The following is a 26,079-nucleotide window of genomic DNA, read 5'->3' on the forward strand; positions in this document are numbered from 1 at the left end:
CAATACTCCACATTCCTTCGTCTCATGCCCTTCTGCACATCCCACTCAGGTAACATACACATAACACACACATTTATAATATTGTATATGGACATCTCTCAACTTTTTTTTCTCCCTAGCTCTCTCTCGCTCTTCCTCTGTGTCTGTAAATATCTCCCTCTCTGTGTCTGTCTGGTTGGTCTCTGGGGAGGAGGCTTTCAAGTTTGTACGTCTGGACGGCTCTATAAGAAAGAAGAGAAAGGTACCCCAGAATGACCCACCCGTCAGCCTGTTGAACAAGCAGCTTTCATCTGGAGGGAAGCTTGGACTTACGCAACTTTGTGGCAACTTATGCACTACCCTCTGGAGTGCCTTGCGGTCTGAGGACGAGCTGTTGCCTTACAAGGCAGTGATGCAACCAGTCAGGATGCTCTCGATGGTGCAGCTGTCAAAACTTTTCAGGATCTGAGGACCCATGCCAAATCTTTTCAGTCTCCTGAGGGGGGGTAGGTTTTGTCGTGCCCTCTTCGCGACTATCTTGGTGTGCTTGGACCATGTTAGTTTGTTGGTGATGTGGACACCAAGGAGCTTGAAGCTCTCAACCTGCACCACTACAGCCCCGTCGATGAGAATGGGGGTGTGTTCGGTCCTCCTTTTCCTGTAGTCCACATTCATCTCCTTTGTCTTGAGTATTCATCTAATTAAGTGTGTATGTGAACATGTTCCGGCTCGCCAGCCAATTATCATATTGATGAAAATCCAGTGTCTGTGTTATGACTAACGTATGATGTTACACTCATTCTGTTTTTTTATGATTTCTAATTCTTAACCTTCTATGATATGCATTTAACTCTGTAACACAACCGTGTCAGTGAATCACAGGAAGATTTTGTCAGAGTTGTCAGATGTTCCAAGGCTGTGACAATTGGCTCAAATCTATTCATGTCTTCAGCAAATTCTTGAACATTTCAATATTTTCCATCTTCTTTTGATCCTTTAGTGCACACAATCTCAGGAGGAGTTCAAGTTGGAAGATCTGAAGAAACTGGAAATCAGTATGTATACTAGGAAGAATATGATATCGTCAACATCTGAATGCTTTATTCATCATTAGTTGAATGTTTTGGCAATGTAATGTGTTAATTGTGCTTTTCTCTCAACAGTTATCAACAGTATTTTGACGTATAACAGAGATTTTGCTTTTGATGTGCAGCCAGTGCCCTTGAGGTAAATGAAGATCGATGAACCATCACAATGCAGGCCACTTATTGTCGTACCCAATGTAAATACAGAGTTTTTTGTTTAAGTACACAATAATCAGAACAAATCAGAGCAAATTATGGAGTAAAGCAAACGGTATTACTAAAAATTCAACAATGGCTTCCCCATCTGAATGACCTAATCTCCTAACATCATGCTGAGCCTGTAAATATTCAACAAGTAATCTAATGAATGAAATCTTACATTCAGGAGAATCCTTGCCCCAGGGGAGGAGGAGAACTTGGAGGTGGAAGAAGAGGAGGATGCTGCTACAGGAGCAGGCTCCCCAGAGTCCTTTCCCAACAGAGTACCAGGTAAGAACTCAACAAATACTGTGTTTTATTTGTAATCTATGGTGTATATAGAGCATTCATAATCATTGGTCTTTATTCTGAATCTGACTGTGTAATTTTGCCATGGTTATTTTTTTGGCTTTGTGGCCCTGTTTTGAGTGCCTTTGTGATTGCTGTCTCCTCTGTTCCCTGTCTCTCTGCATGGCTTCGTCACTCTGTCCTCACTGCCTGCTCCATTCACAGTTTTGCAAGGTATGGTTTGGTTGAGAAGTAAGGGGCTGGCATGGGTTTGAATGGGTCTGTCTTTTTATAGTTTTGTCGTAGCATGAATATGATTGCCTACTAATGGACAGTTTGTTATTATCAAAAACCCTATCCTACTACTACTAGATAGCTTTAGTTGTTGAATCTACTTTACAATGTATTTTTTTTATAAGCATTCACCAAAACGTGTATGTCATCTTAGCCTTATCTGTTAGTCAGTCTACAACTTCTTCTGCTGCCTATTATTATATAAGTAAAATACTGCTGACAGTAATGACTTGAACAAGGATCTGTAAGTATAGACACTGGTTACGTCCCAAATGACACCCGATTCCCTATGCAGTGCAATATGGGCCCTGGTCAAAAGTAGTGCACTATAGTAGTGAACTTGTCCCCCTTGCCCATTTTAAACATGTATTTTTATTTTTGTTTTGCTTGTAACTGCTTCGGGTAATGCAAGTTCTTGTGCTGTTAGGGGAATAACCTATGTTTAAATGTAACAATCTGCTGCTGTATTTTTTTGTTTTGTGTAGTTTCTTAATCATTGTACATAAACTGTATGTGTAAACATGTATACGCAGGGCCCAGCTGTAAAAGAGACCTTGGTCTCAGTCTGTGTTCCTTGTTGAAATCAAGGTATAATAATATAGGGAGTAGGGTTCCATTTGGGACGGTACCATTATCTTGATTTCAGCTGCATTAGTTCTGGGAACGTGGGAATGTTTTCTGCAATTATTGTATCTTTAGAAAGTTACAGCTTTCATGTCTCCAACAGGTACATTGTTGCCACGGTTACCCTCAGAGCCCAGGATGTCGCTGCTCACAATAAAGATTGACAAGATTGGGCTGAAAGATGCTGGGCAATGCATTGATCCCTACATGACAGTTAGTGTGAAAGGTACTAAATGTAGGCTACATTGTTTACATTGCTGAGATGAGTTGCTTACATTCACATCTGAAATGGTAAGGTCTGAAACAGTGTCTAGAAAAATGTTAAAATAATTATCTCTGTTGAGTTGACACTTGACAGTACATTTTTATAAATATAATTTATTCCTGCAGAACAGCCCAAGTGAATCTGAACGTTTTCTTTCCCAACAGATTTGAGTGGCATTGATTTGAACCCAGTGCAAGACACACCTGTGGCAACCCGAAAGGAGGACACATACATTCACTTCAGCGTAGACATTGAGATCCAGAGACATATCGAGAGACTACCAAAAGGTAGTCAAACGTTCTATTTCTACTGAATTAGTAGTGGGGCCTCTATTTAGCCGGTATCATGTAATATTAAGCTAATACAGTGTCAGTTTATGTTCAAATCCTTGCAGAGGGATTGGGCAGACAATCGTTAATCCTGAATTGTGTTCATGTTCCGGGGGCAGCTATTTTCTTTGAGTTCAAGCACTATAAACCCAAGAAGGGGTTTACCAGCACAAAATGTTTTGCCTTCATGGAAATGGATGAGATCAAACCTGGTCCCATTGTGATCGAGTTGTGAGTGACACATTTTGTGTTTTCCAGATTAACTTTCTTTAAATGTACTCACTATTTTATTTTAAGATGAAAATAAATTAAATTTGATAACTATTTATTTTGAGAATCTCAGATTTTAGCTATTTTTGGGGGGTGGGGGGGGTGTTCTGGTTCAGTCTGCCGTTTGAATATACCGTTTGAATTAATCACTTATTTATGCTATCGGATGTCAGGTACAAGAAGCCTACTGACTTCAAGAGGAAGACGCTCCAGCTCCTGACCAAGAAGCCACTCTATCTCCACCTCCACCAGACGTTGCACAAAGATTAATAACCGAGGTCACAGAGTAGAGCACATCAAGAAAGCAGAAGCGCCACAGAATTCCACTGTAGTCATCAGACATCCAGCAAAGTTTGGTGTACCGCCTCCCTATCCGCCTCCACTCACATCAACAATACTAAACCCAGCAAGCCCAAATGCCACAACCTCAACTCTGTGATAGGACGGCCCTGGATGACATATATTAACTACAGCGGTGACAACACACTACTGTATAATGCTGCTTCGTAACCAAGTGGGAGGTGGGAATTTACCAGTTGTGAAGTCGTAAATACCAGTTGGATGCATTCACGTGATTTGAACTTGTTGAGAAAAGATCATTTGGCTAATGGCCAACAAGCTGCCTAAACCATAAACTAAAAGCTACAAAATGCAGTATTTGATCCCTCTGGTGCCAATTAGCGATCACTTTTTTTCTCCTCTCTGCATGACGCTCAATGGAAAAGAAGAGTTGAGTTAGCAATTGGTACTGTATGTCAAACAACCAGCCTCGTCTTTAGTCTTCCTCTGCCTTTCCCTTTGGGGATGAAAGAGGATCAACATGGTCATAGGTGCTCAAGCGGTCTATTGATGATGTCATATCCTGGTGCTGACACTGCCACAGTGAAAATATATAACTGCCCTGTTCATTTACTTACATCCTTATCACTGATCTGGCGTTATTTAATAGGTAAAATTAATATATTGGGATATTTGCTTTAATCTATCACATTATATGTGTGATTACTTCAAGGATGGGAGGAAGGATGCATTTTTTTAGCATTCAGAAAGGATTCTGAGATGCTATGATGTCATCCTGTTATAAAGGGAGTTGAAAAGGATGCTGCATGTAACTGAAGTTGACTTTTACCTTTGTTTTGAATGCTGTTCCCATCAAGGCCACAATGGCTAACCACTATTAAAACATTGTCTCCATTTTATTAATATTTTTTTTTGTAATGGCACTAACTGAATACACTTATGGTGCTTTCAAGACAACTGGGAACTCTGAAAAAAATTTGGTCAAATCATGACGTCAGTGATCATCGGGTTGGAATGTCAGAGCTCTAGAAAGGTGCCAGAGTTCCCGACTTGGAATTCCGAGTTGGATGACTTAAAAGATTTCTCCCAGTCAGAGCTTGTTTTTTTCAGAGTTCCCGGTTGTCTTGAACACACCGAAGTCGGAGATTTCTGAGTTCCCAGTTGTTTTGAACACGGCATTAAGAGACACTAATCAGTGCATATTATTGTGTGTGCTGCACGACAGGGTTGACGATTGTCAATACAGTGTTGTGCTTTTGGTAACAGGTTGTGAAAAAATGAACATTTATCATTGGACTGACAATTTACACTGCTTTCATTTTTAATAAACAAAATGCTGTTTGAATAGTGGTCCTTCCTTCTTTACACTTAATAAAGGAGCGAAACCTAACATGTCAAATTTTCACTGGGCTTGTTTGACATTGCAGGTGACTGCTGACTGATATACAACGACTCATTATTCGTAGATCAGTTAGTCATAATGAATCACATATTTGATTCTCACTAACATAGCCACTGCCGCGTAAGACTAGTGAAGGCTTTGCAGGAGTGCCCATAGTAATTACCAGAATTACCCACTTAAATCAGGAATAAACAGATGGGTATTACTGTAGCAGTTATTGTTAGCATGTACAAAGAGAGCAAATTCAAGTGTTGGGTGTCGACAGAAAATCCACTTAGTCATCATGATTAACCTTCAGTAACTCCATTTATGGCGTCACATACTGTAGAAATGTACAATGTCAATTCAGACCTGGAACAATGTGAAAAACGTGATGACAAACCCTGTTCATTCTACCTGCACTGTTACTGTAGACTAGAGCAGGGTTTCGCAAACTCGGTCGTGACCCCCCCCCCTCCTGGTGCACATTTTGGTTTTTGCCCTCGCACAACACAGCTGATTCAAATAATCTAAACTTGATGAGTTGATTAATAGAATCAACTGTAGTGCTAGGGCAAAAGGACTGAGTTTGGGAAATCCTGGACTATAGCATAAGACTCATCAATCCCTTGTATGCCCTTACTTTTCCCTGTGTCATTCACTCAGCACCACTTTCAGTGTACAGTATGTTGGTGACAGGCAGAGCAGAGCCCCACTACACAGTCATTTGACAGCCTCGATAACAGTGTACATCATAACATTACAGATATGCCAATAATCACTCAAGTGTTTTGGTAGCGCTAAATATTGTCGGTGGGTACAAAGAAACGTTCTGGGACCTACAGAGAGTAAAACATTTCTAACCAAAGCATGCAATGATATACATTTAATGCAAATAGTCTTTAGTCACGTGCAATTTTTTGTTGTTATTTTCTTTTTATTGAAAATAAATAGATAAATGTGATGCATCCCTGATGTAACATAAGAACAAAAAAAGAAACAAATGTGAAGGTCATATGACAGGTGTTCAGTTAGTGGGTGATTACTGGCTTTTCACATGTAATACAACTACCCATACAAAACAAAATGCACTGTCAGACATTTCCTTTCAAACTAAAATGGATCACAAAAGTTGTCATATGCTTCATATGAACAATAGACAACTGCAGTACCTTTTACCAGTTTTATTAATAAAATATCCTAAGAACAGCAAATACATCTTTGACTTTCAACTTACACAACTTTCCTTTTCAGTTCATTCTGAAGAGAGTTTGGGGAAGAGTTAAGATAATATGGTACTTCTGAAATGATCGATCAAGCAACCCAAAAGCTTGGGGTCCATTTATTTTCAATAATTTCCACAGGAAACCATGATAACATTGTGAAATGAATACAAAATCAACATAATACCCTTTCAAAAACTTAAAATCCTCAGTCATACAATAGAAATGTTATTGCACAATAGGACTTGCAGAGTAACAAGCCTCAGTTCTACTCCTCTTCAAGTCGTTATTACATTTCAGACACGAAACATAAGACATTGATTTTCTGATGCTTTAATAGGAACACTAACTTTTTAGATACTTCTGTTGTTTGCAAGTATATCATATGATATTTATTTTCAGCATATTAAAAACAAAAAGGAAAAAATAAAGAGATGAATCGTGGTTGATTAAATGTAGCCAGGTCGTTAACGGTTGGCAGGTGTCTAAGGCTCTGCCATGGCAGAGCTGACTGAGTCATGGGGGGCAGCTGTTGCCTGCTGGGAGCTGTAGTCTTGCCCCTGGCCCTGGGGGCCAGCGTCGGGCTGGGGGCCCACTGAAGAGTCATGGCCATGTGGGACCTGTGGCTGCACAGGGAAGTCTTTGGGGCCGACATGAAGAGGGAATGGGGCCACCCCAGGGGGCAGGTGTCGGAGTGGGATGGAGTGATCAAGTGGTCCATAGTGCACGTAGGTATGTGGGGGTCCTATGGGTCGGGCCATAGGAAGGTAGAAGGAAAAATGAACATACAAATATAACACTGTAGTACCAACATAACAATAGCATTGCTAACCACAACTGAAATACTAATAGCAAAGACTCAACTTGAGATAAAAGTTGGCGGCCAGAATTCACCACCTACCGAATGGAGGAGGCACCGGTCCATAGTGAGGAGGTGGAGGAAGGTACCGGTTGTGTGGGGAAGAGGGACCGTAAGCACCAGGAGGTGGAGGCCGATGTCCGGGTGGTATCATTGGACCAGGCGGGTGTCCGTTAGGCGGTGGGGGTCCAGGAGGCATCATGCCTGAGTGTCCGTTGTCTGGTCGGTACACGGGAGGCATGAAGGGTGGGGGAGGAGGGATGTGGTGTGGTCCGGGAAGGGGACGGTGGCAGTGTCCGGAGGGATGGCTGATGACTGGTCTGAGGCTTGAGTCGAGGGGGGAGCTGATGGGAGAGACTAGCAGGGAGCCAGGACCCTGAGGTCGAGAGTTCTGGAGGAACACAAAAAAATATTAAAACAAAGAATAGCAATAGGTCCATTGTGCTTGTAGCCCTGCTGCTGGCACCAACAATGAGAGACCCTTTCATCTGATTCAAACAGTTTGGTTAGGTTAGAACAAAACAAACAATTATGCACTGGTGAGAAAGACAACAATATCCCACAATAATAAGTCAAGTTACACAGTCCCACAAGAATCACACGACCAAGTTCCACACACTGATTCAGAATCAGGACCGTTTCCACAAAGCATTAACCTCAAACACACACAGCTTTAAATGATAACACATTTGAGATATCCATCAGGTAGTTGTGCTGAAGTTATGGCTTTGTGGAACAGTGTCACCAATTCATTCAATGGGGGTCAGAGGGAGGGTGTTGTAATATAGGGAAAATATAAAAGGAGCTTACAGACGGGCCACGGGAAGCGGCAAAGGTCTTCAGACTTCAATGGGAGTAGGGCGGCAAAACGCAAGCAGTTTCGCAAGTGGCGCCATTCGTGGTACTCACTCCAGTGAGCGGCGGCGCTGGCTCTACGCTCAAGGCTTCAAAATATGCATGGTTGACCAATGAGCAGAGTTCTTCTCGCCAACCAACCAACCAAACTATGTTTTAATCACAACCGCCGAGCTGACAACAACCGGGACCGCTGGCATCTACACACGGTAGGCAGAAATGTTCAGTTTACCGCAGCCGTTAGTAAGCGCCTTAAAACAAGCAACCACGCATGTCAGAATCCAGTCAGCAATGTTAAGTCTGACAACCATGTGACGCCACTACCCAGCTGACTGCCACTCCAGCCACTGATCCACGGCTGGGGTAAGCATGCTCACACACACATCCGCATCCCTGCCACCGCTGCCTCGAACATAATACTCACTGCCTCTGGGTTCTCTGTGGAGGCCTGGGCCTCAGCCTGTGACTCTAGTGGAGCGGTCTGTTTAGTGCAAACACACCCACATGATGGAGGAACAGGGGGGAGAGATGCACATTGTCTCAAATTGACTGAAACTTACCGAGCTGCCCAGATTGCTTGGTGAGGATGTACGTGGGGCCATGGTGTCTGTGGAGGAACAAAGGGAAGAATGATTAGAGGAGATATAGGATAAGGGCTCGATTAGGGAATAATACCACATCAAACCTCATTGACAAAAAATACAATCCCTACCAGGTCTAGCAGCCACTGGGTGTTTGTGGTACGGAGAGTAACGGCGGCCGTGAGGGTCAGAGTGAGGTCGTGGTCCTGTTGGACAATAAATACACGGTGATACATCAACGTAAAACACTGCAATATTCTCAAATCTTCTAGAATGCTAACCTTGGCTCTCCTGGTTGTCATTAGGCACCTGACTCTAGACCACGTTACTGGTTCATGCTACCATCTATTTATAGCAAAGTCTGGTCTATTTGCAGTCCGAGGAAAATGTTTGGTCATGTCATGGTAGGATATTATTCTTCCAGAACTAGAAGTACCAGTATCAGAATATTTGAGATTCTTCAAAGAAGCCACCCTTTGCCTTGATGACAGCTTTGCACACTTTTGGCATTCTCTCAACCAGCTTCATGAGGTAGTCACCTGGAATGCATTTCAATTAACAGGTGTGCCTTGTTAAAAGTTAAATTTGTGGAATTTCTTTGCTTCTTAATGCGTTTGAGCCAATCAGTTGTGTTGTGACAAGGTAGGGGTGGTATAAAGAAGATGGTCTTTTACCAAATAGGGCTAAGTCCATATTATGGCAAGAACAGCTCAAAGAAGCAAAAAGAAACGACAGTCCATTACTTTAAGACATGAAGATCAGTCAATCTGGAAAATTTCAAGAACTTTTAAAGTTTCTTTAAGTGCAGTCGCAAAAACCATCAAGCTCTATGATAAAACTGGCTCTCATGAGAAACGCCACGGGAAAGACCAAGAGTTACCTCTGCTGCAGAGGATAAGTTCATTAGAGTTACCAGCCCAAATAAATGCTTCAGAGTTCAAGTAACAGACACATCTCAACATCAACTGTTCAGAGGAGACCACGTGAATCAGGCCTTCATGGTTGAATTGCTGCGAAGAAACCACTACTAAAATTCTGCAGTGATACGCCATCCCATCTGGTTTGCGCTTAGTGGGACTATCATTTGTTTTTCAACAGGACAATGACCCAACACACATCCAGGCTGTGTGAGGGTTATTTGACCAAGGAGAGTGATGAGTGCTGCATCAGATGGCCTGGCCTCCATAATCACCCGACCTCAACCCAATTGAGATGGTTTGGGATGAGTTGGACCCCAGAGTGTAGGAAAAGCAGCAAACAAGAGCACAGCATGTGGGAACTCCTTCAAGACTGTTGGAAAAGCATTTCAGGTGAAGCTGGTTGAGAGAATGCCAAGAGTGTGCAAAGCTGTCATCAAGTCAAAGGGAGGCTACTTTAAAGAATCTCAAATATATTTTGATTTGTTTAACACTTTTGGTTATTACATGATTCAATATGTGTTGTTTCATAGTTTTGATGTCTTCACTATGATTCTACAATGTAGAAAATAGTAAAAATAAAGAAAAACCCTAGAATGAGTAGGTGTGTCCAAACTTCTGACTGGTACTGTGTGTATGTGTATATACAGTTGAAGTCGGAAGTTTACATACAGTTAGGTTGGAGTCATTAAAAATAGTTTTTCAACCACTCCACAAATTTCTTGTTTACAAACTATAGTTTTGGCAAGTCGGTTAGGATTACGTTCATCTCTAGGAGACAGAACGTGTCTCCTTTCTGAGCAGTATAACGGCTGCGTGGTTCGATTACAGGCTCAAAATGGCCAGAAACAAAGACTTTTCTTCTGAAAGGCCAGCATCCCGGTGTCGCCTCTTCACTGTTGACGTTGAGACTGGTGTTTTGCGGGTACTATTTAATGAAGTTGCCAGTTCCTCAACGTGTGAGGCGTCTGTTTCTCAAACTAGACACTAATGTACTTGTCCTCTTGCTCAGTTGTGAACCGGGGCCTCCCACTCCTCTTTCTATTCTGGTTAGAGCCAGTTTGCGCTGTTTTGTGAAGAGAGTAGTACACAGCGTTGTGCGAGATATTCAGTGTCTTGGCAATTTCTCACAAGGAATAGCCTTCATTTCTCAGAACAAGAATAGACTGACGAGATTCAGAAGAAAGTGCTTTGTTTCTGGCCATTTTGAGCCTGTAATCGAACCCACAAATGCTGATACTCCATATACTCAACTAGTCTAAAAGGAGGCCAATTTTATTGCTTCTTTAAATCAGGACAGTTTTCAGCTGTGCTAACATACTTGCAAAAGGGTTTTCTAAAGATCAATTAGCCTTTTAAAATGATAAACTTGGATTAGCTAACAACGTGCCATTGGAACACAGGAGTGATGGTTGGTGATAATGGGCCTCTGTACGCCCATGTAGATATTCCATTAAAAAAATAAAAGCCGTTTCCAGCTACAATAGTCATTTACAACATTAATGTATACACTGTATTTCTGATCAATTTGAAAAATAAAGGACATTTCTAAGTGACCCCAAACTTTTGAACGGTAGTGTATATTTTAAATATATATATATATACAAATGTATGGAATGCAGTAATCCCACAAGGGAAAGCAAAGGCTGAAGCTTTAGTAACCTAACGAGTTGCCACACACATATGATCTCACAACAGCTGAACACAACAAAAACACCACCATAGTACTGAAAGAGCAAGAGGGATGCAAGAGCGGTTATTCCAAATTGTGAAAGCAAACGAAGGCATGGGAACATTCTGGATCGTCTGGACACGCAAACACAGGTGAGAAAGATGGGTATGGCAGTAGAGGGAGAAAAGATGGCAGTGAAAGAGACAGGAAAGAATGTCTTCGAAAATCAGAGAGGACGTAATTAGAAGACAAACATGAGGAAGAGGAAAAGGTCAAATGGGTACCAACTAGGAGCAGGATGAGAGCAGTAGGAAGAAAAATAAGGGAAATTATTGGAACACCACAGCGGAGGTAAAGACAGGGAAAAAGGAAAGGTGAAAAAGAAGCGGGGAGTCAGGGCATACAAGGGTGAACAAGGGGGGGGTGGTTGATTGGCTGAGGGATGGTACTGCTCGGCCAATCAGGGCCAAGGCTGTCCGGGGCGTGGGTTCAGGAGACTCACGGTAGGGCTTGTTCCTTCGCCCCACAGGGGGAGGGGGGGGCACCCGTGAACTTCTTACAGGGCCTGTACGAATCACCTGTTTAGCAAAACCATTTAACAACAAAACACTCAGCCAAATACCACTCTCAGTCTCTCCACATTGGACCAGCTACAAGGAATTCAAATCAAAACCCCAGGAAAACATGCATTTCAGAGGGTGGACGTCAAACAGCAGATGAGGTATCAGACAGTCAAAAAGTCCAAGATCTAATTTGAAACGCAGTCACAGATGATATCCAACCGACAAGACAATAGAAATGGTCAGGAACGTTACAGAACGTTCAGATAGAAATATGATTCTCTGTCCTCAAGAATAGAGTCATATCAGCCCTATTCATTTCATTTCTACCTGCAAGTTATGTTCTGACGATTTTGCCTTTTCTGAATGCACCCCAGACGTGCCAGTACTAAATAACGTGAACTGAGGATTGGTTCTTACCTCGTCGGAGAGGCATGGGAGCCATCCCAGGGGTGGGCTTGAACAGAGGCCTACAGAGCTCCTTCAGGTTGCTGGACATGTCAGTCAGTCTAGGGTGAAAAAGAGAACAGGCATTTAGATTCTCAATACTGTACCTCCAAATCTAGACTAATACAGCTTACTGCATTGCAAAACTGTGACCAAAACACTTGCATTTGTGGCCCTTCGACTTGGCAGTGCAACCTTTGGTTCACAATGTGCCTCTTTTTACTTTACTATTATGACTAATTCAAAAAGTAAATGTGAGATTGACCAAAAATAAACCAAATCAAAGGATCTGCCTGTCTCCATTTTGAGTGAGCAATAGGTGAGCCCTGCTTTGGTATAGCCCAATTGAGTCTGTTGTATTAGTGTTGCACTCACAAGTTACGAATGTTAGTTGTTTCCTTCTTCTCGTCGAACAGAGCTCGCTCTGCGGCGCGTGCAATCACCTAGAGAGAACGAAGAGACATTTAAAATCTCCTGTTATGGACTAAATTCACCTTACAAATGACTGGCCAAACAGAAGACTTAAAAAAAAAAATCCTGATCCTAATGTATGTGCCATCGATGGGGGTTGAGAAATGAGACATTTGTTGTTTCTTTAACAAATGGACTAATAAAGTTGTATTGTACAAACCCAGTTCTCGTGAGATTTCTGCTCCTGCTCAATGATCTGAGCTTTGTAGAACTTCTCGGTCCATTTCAGCTCGTCCTGGATCTCCTTAACGCGCTGCCTACACACCTTGACCTCCTCCTCTAGGGCCTTGCCATCCATCTCCGTCAGCCGGTCTTCCCTGTTGGGGCGCTCAAACTCCTCCTTGGTCAGCTTCCTGTAAGGCGACACACAAATTAAATCAAACTATTTAAAGACCATTTGAAAAACTCAAACCTCAGAGTAAAATAATACAGTAAAAGACAAGGAAAAATGTTTTTTTTTTTTTACATGTTGTGGAACCATGGAGAACAAACCCTACTATGGTATTAACACATGAACTGCACTGCTTCTGATTCCACTTACTGCTGCAAAGCGTTCTCCTTCTGCTGGTACATCTCTGTCATGATGTCATTCTTCTGCTGCAGGGTCTTGTACTGGTTCTCCAGGTGGTTCTTGTCACTTTTCACCAACAAGATGTCATGCTCCAGCTTCTGAAATTGCTCTGTGGTGAAAACAAGTTGATAGTGTTGAGAGAGAAAAGGCAGTGATGCATATCAAATTCTAGTTGCTGGGACATACCTTCCAGCTCATTCCTGGACTTCTCTTCGTTCAGCAGCTTGGTCATGAAGCGATCGCGCTCTTCCTCCACAACAGACAGAGTGGTCTGGACCTGTGGAAAGTTCTTCCAACAGTTAGTGGAAGAGTTGACACACTTCTTGGTTCTGAGCACAAGTTTTACCTGCCTTCAGGTACACAGAAATCTGGGTCCGTTCAAGAAAGAACTCAGTCTTACCCGAGAGACATCCATCATTTGCTTATGGCGGTTTTGGATGATGGTCTGCTTGTCTGAAACAAATAATTGTAAACACAGTGACACGTTTCAGGAAAGTAGGCGTATGTCGTGCGTCAATACTTCACAGGAGAGGCATTTGAATGTATAACTATCAAAATGCGTTTTTGGGGGCAAAATGCCTTCTGGTACGTGAACTTCCATGTGCCTTAATAACAAACTTGCATGCCATCCGTAAATACGAATAAAAATGGTCAACTATGAGCAGAGTTAGTTTAGCCACGGAAAAAGGAAGGAACCTTCCCTCTAGCCATGATTGGCTGAGATAATGGATGAGCTGGACGCGCCATGAAACGAGTTCGGATTGGTCTGCCATGTAGCACGCTAAATAAATAGTGCTTTACATTCCACTATACAATACCACCCATTCCCAACATAAATCAGGACAACAATCTATAACATGAGCTTCTCAGTATGTGTAAGTAACCCTTTCTAATGCAGCTTTTTTGAAAGATGCTCTCCACTTTTAGGAGACCCAAGTTTTGAAATCAGTGGACTGTCCGGTGGAAGCAGAGTATGATAGCTAAGGAGATGGAGAAAATTCTGTGGTTTGATTGCAAATATGCAGAGGCAGTCGAAAATAGAACACATAGAAGGCTGTTGTATAAAGCACCTGTCTCCAGAATACATCTTCAAACTAAGGGAAACCATTTTCAGATATAAGTTTCTAATTTTGTCAGAAAGTCGTTTTCTCATTGCAAAATAAAGCATATTGTTAGCTAGCTAACAATATGTGTGAACAATGCTGAATGGGTATAGACAAAGAAGAGCTCTCCAGTATGGGTTACAAGTTTATCAACTTTCAAAGCAGAATTACTTTCCCATTGTTCCTCAACTGTAGTGTATGATATACCATTTTGATGCTCCGAGTCTCTACTTTAATCCAATGTAAAAAAAAACACAATTTCAAATTTTGCTACATAAGACCAAATCACATGACAGTATCCTAATCAGAGAAGGCTGGTGGGAGGAGCTATAGAAGGACTGGCTCACTATAAAGGCATAAATGGAACGGAGTCAAGCACACTGTTTCCATGTATTTGGTTCCATTCCAGCCATTACAAGGAGCCCGTCCTCCTATAGCTCCTCCCACCAGCCTCCTCTGATTAGGACACCGTGTCAGGTGACTTACCGTTAGAGGCTACCCCGTTAGCAACAACTCCACCTTTCAGGTCATCGCAGGCCTCCAGGTCTCCTAGCAGGTCAGATAGAACCTGCCAGAGAGATTGAGAACCACCAATTGATACATTACACTTTTCCCCTGGAATCAGTCAAGAAGTATTTTTTTGGAACATAATACAGGTGACATGTTTCTTTGTCATCAGGGTGCATTTGAGAACGTGTGAACAGGAATTGATGTGTGTAACAATATCGTAACGTGTAAAAAAAACTCAACGTTGTGGTCCTTCTGAAGGAGGGAATCCTCCAGGTCTTTCTGGGACTTCTGGTAGACTTTGATCTGCTCGCTTGTCTCCCTGTGCTTCTCCTCCCACAACTTGGCAGCATGGTGCAGCTGTAACAAGGAAATTAGGGCATCAGGACGGTGCAATGCAGGCCCTGCATGGCCAATGAGTCCTACACAATGTCATGAGGCTTAAAGTGTGAATCGTTGTTCCATATTGGTACTCACCGAGAGGTTCTCCTCCTTCAGGGTGGCAATATCCTTCTCCAGAACCTGGACCTGGACATTCCGGGCATCTTCGCGGAGCTTGGCTTCATCCATCAGAATGGTAGACTACAGATTCAATGATAAGGATAATTAAAAGGAAATAAACACTTTACATTTGATTGTTGCAATGTTAATATATTTGACATATTTTCATTGGGCCTGTTCACTTATATGACCTATACCTTCGACAGTGCATCCTGGGTCTTCTTCTTGCTGCGCTTCAACTTCTCAATGGTTTTGTCCATTTCGGACATCTATGGGCAAAGATAATGATTAGCATAATGACAACCATCTTTCTCTGTCCTCATCAACGAGCCATCCTATTTAGGATAGTAGCTGGCTAATAGTAGCTGCCTATGCTGTCTACATCACGAAAGCAACTGCTCTCTAGGGTGTCTCTCTCTCTCATTTGCAGGCTGTCCCTTTCTCTCTGTCTGCCCGCGCAAGTCCATGCAGCTGTAGGTGCAATGGATTGTGGTCATTTTAGTCAATTACCACATTTTCTGCACTAAACTATGTGGAATATTTATTCTCCTGTTGAAAACTACAACGTCCCGAAGTATGTGCTTGATTTGATTTCTCTCTAGAGAAACGGCACATTGAGCTCACATAATAAACTAACTTAATGGAATTCAAATAATTGAACCGACGTCAGAGAATTGGTTGTTCTGAAACATTTTAATTACAGCTAAATCGCTCAATACTACTCACCATATCTTCATGTTTCGCAGTATTGGCCCGCTCTTTGTCAAAGGATATGGCGTGTAAGTTATTTTCCTTGTCCAGGCGCTCATTTTGTCTCTCCATCTCTTGCACAATATTCTATTGGACAGAAAAAGAAAATGCTTAGTCAATTTAAACACTATGGAGAAGAAAAAAATAATAAAAAATCTAATAATTGTCAGCATGACAATGACATGTGATCAAGATAATATTTCTTAGAGACTCACCTCCAATTCCTGGATCTTCTCCAGAGATAAAGTGGCAGATTTTTCAGACAGCTTTTGCTTTTCTTTAAGTTCTTCGCCCTGAGGGGAACCCAGTAGAAATATACTGTCAAAACATTATGTACCTTAATTCACATTGAACTCAAAAGTCTGGATCTTAGTCAGTGAAAAGTCTCTGCAACTTACCTGTTGCTGCAGTTCAGCGACCTTTTGGAGTATCTCCTTCTTCTCTTGTTCAAGCTTTTTCATCCTGTCCACCATTTCTTTTTCAGTAGCGAAATAAAAACCATGACAAGAGTATGAAATCAGACATGGTTTACACATGACAAGAACACCAGCCTGTAAGCAATATGAATGAGGATTCACTATGCACCCTAAATAGCCAGAGAGAAGAACTTACTTAGATATGACTTGCTTTTGACCTGTGAGAAGGAAAAGAAAAGTGGCAGCAAACAGCCTCCTCAACGGTAGCATACAATACATCATAGAATAACATAAAGCAATCAGATGATGAAATTATGAAAGCAGTAACTGTGCAACAACGACTTACAGATAGAATGCTCCTCCAGAAGAGGAAGCCGATGACCCCGGCACCTGCAGTGATCAGCACGGGTTCACAGGACACGCCGTAGAAGTCTGGACCTGGCTTCCAGTGCTCTGGCAGGCTGGTGACCATCTGGGGAGAGACAGGTCCAATCAGTGTTACTACAGCACATGTCAGGCTTAGCAAATAAGTTGGGTAATAGCTGGGCTGAGATGACAAAAGAAAATAAGTGATGTTAAAAACATTGAACTAAACCATCAGGCATTCCAGTGTTCTGTTTACAAGCATGGCTAATGGTTATCCCACTGAGCACCCTCTCAGTCAATGCAGAGGCATATCTTCAGATCAAATCAAGGTGGGTTTAGAAATAGATGTAGCCTATAACCTAGTTGTTGATCAAAATCAATAGAGAGAGGATTTGCCTTGACCTTATGTAATTAATGGGGAATGGATTGGACTGGGGCCCTACCACTGTCCAACCATGGTGACCTTTGCACAATACAGAACTTCCATCGCAGTCGCTCAGTGAAATTCAGGGATTAGCTAAATTAATCACCACAGAGTGGATCTAACTAACAAGCCTTAGGCCTATGTGGATTTAGAGTGCAAAAGATTGCATCATGTAGATTTTCACCCTGTAAAATGTCCAATAAACAAAACAGATGATTACATAACATATCACTGGACATGAGCCACATGTAGATTTTAATGGCATGTAACCTCAAGTGATAGTTATGTAAGGGGAAGCTGTCAAAGCAAAATTCAACAACTTGAAGGCACCTCTCTATCTTAGACCCAGATATAGGAAGAACGGATACTGCTAGTCTGGAAAGTGAGACATATTTTTAATGAGGAAGAGGACAGACAACTTCCACTTTGAACAAAATCAACTAAAAGAGCAATTAAGTGATCCATTCTAGGCTGCAGCTATTTGGGAAATGCATTAGGTATTGTTGGACAAAATCATTCCCCAAGACAATGAAGTTGCCAACAAGATTCAGTTTCAATGTAGCCTAGCTAGCCAGCCATATGGCGGCCTAAGACTTGACTAGCCAGCTAGCTATATTGTAGCCAACTACTTACATATCGAAGTATAAGACAGGCAGTTGATCAGATTCTGTCATCAGGGGCAAAGTGGGTAAAGATGTTGTTTCTTCCGAATCCATCGCTACTGTACGTTACTTTGACAGTTGAGCTGGCTATCTAGTTAGTTTGGCTTGTGACTTGCAATGCAACTCGTTTGCATAAACCCTAAAATCCTCATTTCACCAACTGATCAACGTAGTCGACTGTAATATTCATATGTGTAAACATACTGAATTATAATTGGATGCATTTTACCGCCATATCATACTGTGCTATGATTGGTTAAGACCACCCAAATGGTTAGGTCATGGTCAGTTTGATCCTGGTTGGCGATACGTGAACATGCCAGTTATAGCTAGCTAATAAAGAGCTACGTTAAGAAATATCCTGTAGTACTGCATTTTATTATTTTGTACAAAGTGTGCAAAACAAGACAGTCGACTACTGGAGAGGATCCTTCATCGTGGTTCTCTTTACCCAGGAGAGGACAATATGTACCTATCTTTCTAGCTACTGTAACCTAAGCTTGAAGGTTAGCTTGCCAATGCTGGCTCTGCTTCGCCAACAACATGTCTACTAGCCTCCTTTTAGAGTTATGAACGTGATTACTTTCTAAGCAAAACGCACAAAGCCTGTTATGCATGTGAATGAGGACCCAAAAGCGACGTAATAGTAACAGAGTCTTTATTCCAGTATAAAACAAATAATGATTCTCCTGGATATTATCAATGGTCAATCCAAAACACGAAACTGAAATCCTCTCGTCAATAGAGAGGAACGACTGGAGACGCGACCACAGACTGCAGGTCGCTTCAGGAAGGCACTGGCCGTAGCTGACATAGACACCTGCTCACACGCAGCATCTGAAGAAGGCAAAGAACACGACAGGGCGGAACAAGGACACAGGAACAGCAAACATCAAACAAGAATCCGACAAGGACAGAAGCGGAAAACAGAGGGAGAAATAGGGACTCTAATCAGAGGGCAAAATAGGGGACAGGTGTGAAAGAGTAAATGAGGTCGTTAGGAGAATGAGAAACAGCTGGGAGCAGGAACGGAACGATAGAGAGAGAGAGCGGGAGAGGGAGAGAGGGAGGAGGAGAGAGAGAGAGAGAAAGAGGGAAAGAACCTAATAAGACCAGCAGAGGGAAGCACAGGGACAAGACATGATGAAAGACAAAACATGACAGTACCCCCCCACTCACCGAGCGCCTCCTGGCGCACTCGAGGAGGAACCCTGGCGGCAACGGAGGAAATCATCAATCAACGAACGGTCCAGCACGTCCCGAGATGGAACCCAACTCCTCTCCTCAGGACCGTAACCCTCCCAATCCACTAAGTACTGGTGACCACGTCCCCGAGAGCGCATGTCCATGATCTTCCGTACCTTGTAAATAGGTGCGCCCTCGACAAGGACGGGGGGGGGGGAGGGAAGACGAACGGGGGCGCGAAGAAAAGGCTTGACACAGGAGACATGGAAGACAGGGTGGACGCGACGAAGATGTCGCGGAAGAAGCAGTCGCACAGCGACAGGATTGACGACCTGAGAGACACGGAACGGACCAATGAACCGCGGAGTCAACTTGCGAGAAGCTGTCGTAAGGGGAAGGTTACGAGTGGAAAGCCACACTCTCTGACCGCGACAATACCTAGGGCTCTTAATCCTACGTTTGTTGGCGGCTCTCACAGTCTGCGCCCTGTAACGGCAAAGTGCAGACCTGACCCTCCTCCAGGTGCGCTCACAACGTTGGACAAAAGCCTGAGCGGAGGGAACGCTGGACTCGGCGAGCTGGGACGAGAACAGAGGAGGCTGGTACCCAAGACTACTCTGAAACGGAGATAGCCCGGTAGCAGACGAAGGAAGCGAGTTGTGAGCGTATTCTGCCCAGGGGAGCTGTTCTGCCCAAGACGCAGGGTTTCGAAAAGAAAGGCTGCGTAAAATGCGACCAATCGACTGATTGGCCCTTTCTGCTTGACCGTTAGACTGGGGATGAAACCCGGAAGAGAGACTGACGGAAGCACCAATCAAACGACAGAACTCCCTCCAAAACTGTGACGTGAATTGCGGGCCTCTGTCTGAAACGGCGTCTAACGGGAGGCCATGAATTCTGAACACATTCTCAATGATGATTTGTGCCGTCTCCTTAGCGGAAGGAAGCTTAGCGAGGGGAATGAAATGTGCCGCCTTAGAGAACCTATCGACAACCGTAAGAATCACAGTCTTCCCCGCAGACGAAGGCAGACCGGTAATAAAGTCTAAGGCGATGTGAGACCATGGTCGAGAAGGAATGGGAAGCGGTCTGAGACGACCGGCAGGAGGAGAGTTACCTGACTTAGTCTGCGCGCAGTCCGAACAAGCAGCCACGAAACGGCGCGTGTCACGCTCCTGAGTAGGCCACCAAAACCGCTGGCGAATAGAAGCAAGCGTACCCCGAACGCCGGGGTGGCCAGCTAACTTGGCAGAGTGAGCCCACTGAAGAACAGCCAGACGAGTAGAGACAGGAACGAACAGAAGGTTACTAGGACAAGCGCGCGGCGACGCAGTGTGAGTGAGTGCTTGCTTTACCTGTCTCTCAATTCCCCAGACAGTCAACCCGACAACACGCCCCTCAGGGAGAATCCCCTCGGGGTCGGTAGAAGCCACAGAAGAACTAAAGAGACGGGATAAGGCATCAGGCTTGGTGTTCTTATTTCCCGGGCGATAAGAAATCACGAACTCGAAACGAGCGAAAAACAACGCCCAACGAGCTTGACGTGCATTAAGTCGTTTGGCAGAACGGATGTACTCAAGGTTCTTATGGTCAGTCCAAACGACAAAAGGGACGGTCGCCCCCTCCAACCACTGTCGCCATTCGCCTAGGGCTAAGCGGATGGCGAGCAGTTCGCGGTTACCCACATCATAGTTGCGTTCCGATGGCGATAGGCGATGAGAAAAATAAGCGCAAGGATGGACCTTATCGTCAGACTGGAAGCGCTGGGACAGAATGGCTCCCACGCCCACCTCTGAAGCGTCAACCTCGACAATAAATTGTTTAGTGACGTCAGGAGTAACAAGGATAGGAGCGGATGTAAAACGCTTCTTGAGGAGATCAAAAGCTCCCTGGGCGGAACCGGACCACTTAAAGCACGTCTTGACAGAAGTCAGAGCTGTGAGAGGAGCAGCCACTTGACCGAAATTACGAATGAAACGCCGATAGAAATTAGCGAAACCGAGAAAGCGCTGCAACTCGACACGTGACTTAGGAACGGGCCAATCGCTGACAGCCTGGACCTTAGCGGGATCCATCTGAATGCCTTCAGCGGAAATAACAGAACCGAGAAATGTGACAGAGGAGACATGAAAGGCGCACTTCTCAGCCTTCACGTAGAGACAATTCTCTAAAAGGCGCTGGAGTACACGTCGAACGTGCTGAACATGAATCTCGAGTGACGGTGAAAAAATCAGGATATCGTCAAGGTAAACGAAAACAAAGATGTTCAGCATGTCTCTCAGTACATCATTAACTAATGCCTGAAAGACAGCTGGAGCATTAGCGAGACCGAACGGCAGAACCCGGTATTCAAAATGCCCTAACGGAGTGTTAAACGCCGTTTTCCACTCGTCCCCCTCTCTGATGCGCACGAGATGGTAAGCGTTACGAAGGTCCAACTTAGTAAAGAACCTGGCTCCCTGCAGAATCTCGAAGGCTGACGACATAAGGGGAAGCGGATAACGATTCTTAACCGTTATGTCATTCAACCCTCGATAATCCACGCAGGGGCGCAGAGTACCGTCCTTCTTCTTAACAAAAAAAAACCCCGCTCCGGCGGGAGAGGAAGAAGGCACCACGGTACCGGCGTCGAGAGAAACAGACAGATAATCCTCGAGAGCCTTACGTTCGGGAGCCGACAGAGAGTATAGTCTACCCCGAGGAGGAGTGGTCCCCGGAAGGAGATCAATACAACAATCATACGACCGGTGAGGAGGAAGAGAGTTGGCTCTGGACCGACTGAAGACCGTGCGCAGATCATGATATTCCTCCGGCACTCCTGTCAAATCACCAGGTTCCTCCTGAGAAGAGGGGACAGAAGAAACAGGAGGGATAGCAGACATTAAACACTTCACATGACAAGAAACGTTCCAGGATAGGATAGAATTACTAGACCAATTAATAGAAGGATTATGACATACTAGCCAGGGATGACCCAAAACAACAGGTGTAAAAGGTGAACGAAAAATCAAAAAGGAAATGGTCTCACTGTGGTTACCAGATACTGTGAGGGTTAAAGGTAGTGTCTCACATCTGATACTGGGGAGAAGACTACCATCTAAGGCGAACATGGGCGTGGGCTTCCCTAACTGTCTGAGAGGAATGTCATGTTTCCGAGCCCATGCTTCGTCCATAAAACAACCCTCAGCCCCAGAGTCTATCAAGGCACTGCAGGAAGCAGCCGAACCGGTCCAGCGTAGATGGACCGACAAGGTAGTACAGGATCTTGATGGAGAGACCTGAGTAGTAGCGCTCACCAGTAGCCCTCCGCTTACTGATGAGCTCTGGCCTTTTACTGGACATGACATGACAAAATGTCCAGCAGAACCGCAATAGAGGCAAAGGCGGTTGGTGATTCTCCGTTCCCTCTCCTTAGTCGAGATGCGAATACCTCCCAGCTGCATGGGCTCAGTCTCTGAGCCGGTGGGAGGAGATGGTTGAGATGCGGAGAGGGGGAACACCGTTAACGCGAGCTCTCTTCCACGAGCTCGGTGACGAAGATCTACCCGTCGTTCTATGCGGATGGCGAGTGCAATCAAAGAGTCCACGCTGGAAGGAACCTCCCGGGAGAGAATCTCATCCTTAACCTCAGCGTGGAGTCCCTCCAGAAAACGAGCGAGCAACGCCGGCTCGTTCCAGTCACTGGAGGCAGCAAGAGTGCGAAACTCTATAGAGTAATCTGTTATGGATCGATCACCTTGACATAGGGAAGCCAGGGCCCTGGAAGCCTCCTTCCCAAAAACTGAACGATCAAAAACCCGTATCATCTCCTCTTTAAAGTTCTGATAATCGTTAGAACACTCAGCCCTTGCCTCCCAGATAGCTGTGCCCCACTCCCGAGCCCGACCAGTAAGGAGTGATATGACGTAAGCGATCCGAGCTCTCTCTCTTGAGTATGTGTTGGGCTGGAGAGAGAACACAATCTCACACTGGGTGAGAAAGGAGCGACACTCAGTGGGTTGCCCAGAGTAACATGGTGGGTTATTAACCCTAGGTTCCGGAGACTCGGAAGACCAGGAAGTAGCTGGTGGCACGAGACGAAGACTCTGAAACTGTCCTGAGAGGTCGGAGACCTGAGCGGCCAGGGTCTCAACGGCATGACGAGCAGCAGACAATTCCTGCTCGTGTCTGCCGAGCATTGCTCCCTGGAACTCGACGGCAGTGTTGCGAGAATCCGTAGTCGCTGGGTCCATTCTTGGTCGGATTCTTCTGTTATGCTTGTGAATGAGGACCCAAAAGCGACGTAATAGTAACAGAGTCTTTATTCCAGTATAAAACAAATAATGATTCTCCTGGATATTATCAATGGTCAATCCAAAACACGAAACTGAAATCCTCTCGTCAATAGAGAGGAACGACTGGAGACGCGACCACAGACTGCAGGTCGCTTCAGGAAGGCACTGGCCGTAGCTGACATAGACACCTGCTCACACGCAGCATCTGAAGAAGGCAAAGAACACGACAGGGCGGAACAAGGACACAGGAACAGCAAACATCAAACAAGAATCCGACAAGGACAGAAGCGGAAAACAGAGGGAGAAATAGGGACTCTAATCAGAGGGCAAAATAGGGGACAGGTGTGAAAGAGTAAATGAGGTCGTTAGGAGAATGAGAAACAGCTGGGAGCAGGAACGGAACGATAGAGAGAGAGAGCGGGAGAGGGAGAGAGGGAGGAGGAGAGAGAGAGAGAGAAAGAGGGAAAGAACCTAATAAGACCAGCAGAGGGAAGCACAGGGACAAGACATGATGAAAGACAAAACATGACAAAGCCTGGTAAAACGAGCGTGGGTATCATTTATATCCCACTCAATAAGCAAAACACCGGCTGTGGACACTTAACTTCAGTCTACACTTCACTAGAACAAGTCAACTAAAAAATGGGAAAGGATCACTGAACCTGGGCTGCATTTAGTACGTTTTTACGTTCTGGAACGTTTCATTTAACGGAAACGGTGCTGTACTCAACTACCAGTTGAAAAAAGGGGAAGGGTTGGGTAACGCTGTCAGCATGGCAAATGCCGCCCCCTAAATAAAAATAATACATGCATTGTCCCAGCAATAATAAAATAAGTATGAATACTTGAGTCCTAAGCACTACATGCAGGCAATTAGTCAATTACAATAGGAAGGAAAGCCCATTCACAAGAGAGAAATACATGAAGTAACTTACCATAACACCATATATTCCAAGATACTCATAAAACAGGGTGACGAGACGACCAGATAAAATTAGCACTGATACAAATGATGAACCACTCTGCTCATCTTCATGGAAATCAGTGACAGGAGGTGACTCCAGAGATCCTGGAAATACAGCACAAGCAAATTAGGTTAATGCATACAGTTTACATCTCACCACAATTTCAAAAGTAGGGAAGTATAATGAACACCTACCTGAGGGAGGGTGATCCATGTCTACGCTAAGTACCATGTCCAAGGTATTTTCCAAAATAGTTTGAGGACCCCTCTGGATTTCTTCTGGAGTTTTAGAGCTTGCCTGATTGTCTTTGTTTCTGTTAAAGTACCCACCATCCTCCTCAATGCCCATATCTGGTATCTTGTGACCCTCATGGGCAGGCTTCTCAGGTGCCTTAGTCTCTTCACCCGATTCTGTCACAGTGAGGTTGTCCTTGTCTGTGTCCTCCACAGAGTGCAGGAATGTCTTCTCTTCCTCCGCATCAGACATATCCCCATCTTTTGAAACATTCAGAGAGGTTCAAACAGTGAGTAAATGTTCATGCATTGCAATCTAACTGGCATTGTCAGGAAGTGTATTTGTTCTGTCAACAGATTACTATTTACTTTGTTGTACTTCTTGGGCATTTCTTAAATACAGCTTATTCTGCAAACCAAATCTCCAGGCATTATTATCATGTCATTAGCAATGAATGAGACTTTCCAAATCTTTATTTAACAAAAGGTTTTAATCCTCCTATACTCTGACATGAACAATAACTGAAAAAAAGCATTATTACCTGTGTCAGGGTGTAGTTGACTGCCCACTGCCATGGGAGCACTGTTTCTGGCCGTTGAGTACTTCTGACGCAGGGTGAACACCAATTCCTGGAAGTCGTCCAAGATGGAAGCTTCCTCAACAAACTCCTGCTGCTGGTCAGCGTTCTCATGGGCATCCAGCATCCTCTCAATCTCATCCAGGATTGGGGTTTCAGAGGCTTCCAAAATGGCTTCCAGCACCTTTTCAATGTCCTCACGGGCGTTTGTCTGGGACAGCCGGGCAGCCTTCAGCTCCAGGTCAAAAAACAGGAACTCCAACCTAAAGAGGTTCTGAGGACCTAGAATCTTTTGGAGGCGCTCCATATCCTTCTCCTTGCAGCGGTCTCGCAATAGTGTCAGCCTCAACACATTGTCACTGTATTCCGCCTCTTTGTTTGGAAGGGGATCCAGAACTTTATCTTTAAGTGAGGGTGTGTGGCTTTCAGCATCATTTTCAGTCTCATGCACCTCAGGTTCTATGTCAATAGCCTCGTCGTGTTGGACCACATCCAACACATCACTGGATACAACATCGGTTTGTGTATAATTATTGGGTTGCTCTGGCCCAAATTCAGATAGACTTTCTGTGTCATTTTCATCAGTGTGCTCAGTTTTGGATGAAGACAATACTGCATTTTCATCCTCTAGCAACTCTTCCTCAATCTCTTCCCCCTCTAGGTGTATTGAATCCTCCTCCTCTATGGGGAGTTCTTGATGGCTCTCTTTCACCATTGTGTTTTTACTTGGATCTGGGACCTTCTCTACTTGTGAGAAATCTATTCTTCAACAGCTTGTTTCTGCTCTGATTCGTTAATTTTACTATCAAAAGTCTGAGAGCATGTCTGTCTGTGAGAGCTGTTTAGGGACTGGGCTGTCATCTTCTGTAAGATTCTCTGCTAAAGCCTCAGTGTGTTCAAAGGGACTCGCATCATCAGCAGGAGGTGTTGAAGGTTCGATGTCACC

General features: G+C 44.2%; 2 protein-coding genes across 2 annotated transcripts; one reads left to right on the top strand and one right to left on the bottom strand.

Moving 5' to 3' along the window:
- The first annotated feature begins 1,453 nt into the window (after window positions 1–1,453).
- On the top strand, window positions 1,454–3,689 carry LOC120041724 (axin interactor, dorsalization-associated protein-like). Its single transcript, XM_038986588.1, has 6 exons — window positions 1,454–1,553; window positions 1,776–1,784; window positions 2,572–2,694; window positions 2,898–3,020; window positions 3,176–3,293; window positions 3,506–3,689. The coding sequence occupies exons 3-6, from the start codon at window positions 2,607–2,609 to the stop codon at window positions 3,600–3,602; spliced, it is 426 nt and encodes a 141-aa protein (XP_038842516.1). The 5' UTR covers window positions 1,454–1,553; window positions 1,776–1,784; window positions 2,572–2,606; the 3' UTR covers window positions 3,603–3,689.
- Window positions 3,690–6,182: 2,493 nt separating this feature from the next.
- Window positions 6,183–25,848, bottom strand: LOC120041723 (transport and Golgi organization protein 1 homolog). Its single transcript, XM_038986587.1, has 23 exons — window positions 25,098–25,848; window positions 24,652–24,816; window positions 24,293–24,426; window positions 16,793–16,918; window positions 16,643–16,664; window positions 16,429–16,505; window positions 16,246–16,323; window positions 16,007–16,117; window positions 15,478–15,549; window positions 15,257–15,361; window positions 15,017–15,139; window positions 14,759–14,840; window positions 13,570–13,622; window positions 13,356–13,446; window positions 13,140–13,278; window positions 12,759–12,951; window positions 12,503–12,570; window positions 12,101–12,189; window positions 11,623–11,685; window positions 8,663–8,737; window positions 8,511–8,557; window positions 7,138–7,486; window positions 6,183–6,981 (listed from the first exon to the last, which is right to left on the bottom strand). Exons 1-23 carry the CDS (start codon window positions 25,846–25,848, stop codon window positions 6,722–6,724), a joined length of 3,273 nt encoding a protein of 1,090 aa, XP_038842515.1. The 3' UTR covers window positions 6,183–6,721.
- Between the last annotated feature and the right edge of the window lie 231 nt (window positions 25,849–26,079).

This window comes from Salvelinus namaycush, unplaced genomic scaffold, assembly GCF_016432855.1.
Source record: "Salvelinus namaycush isolate Seneca unplaced genomic scaffold, SaNama_1.0 Scaffold516, whole genome shotgun sequence".
Classification (NCBI taxonomy): Eukaryota; Metazoa; Chordata; class Actinopteri; order Salmoniformes; family Salmonidae; genus Salvelinus; species Salvelinus namaycush.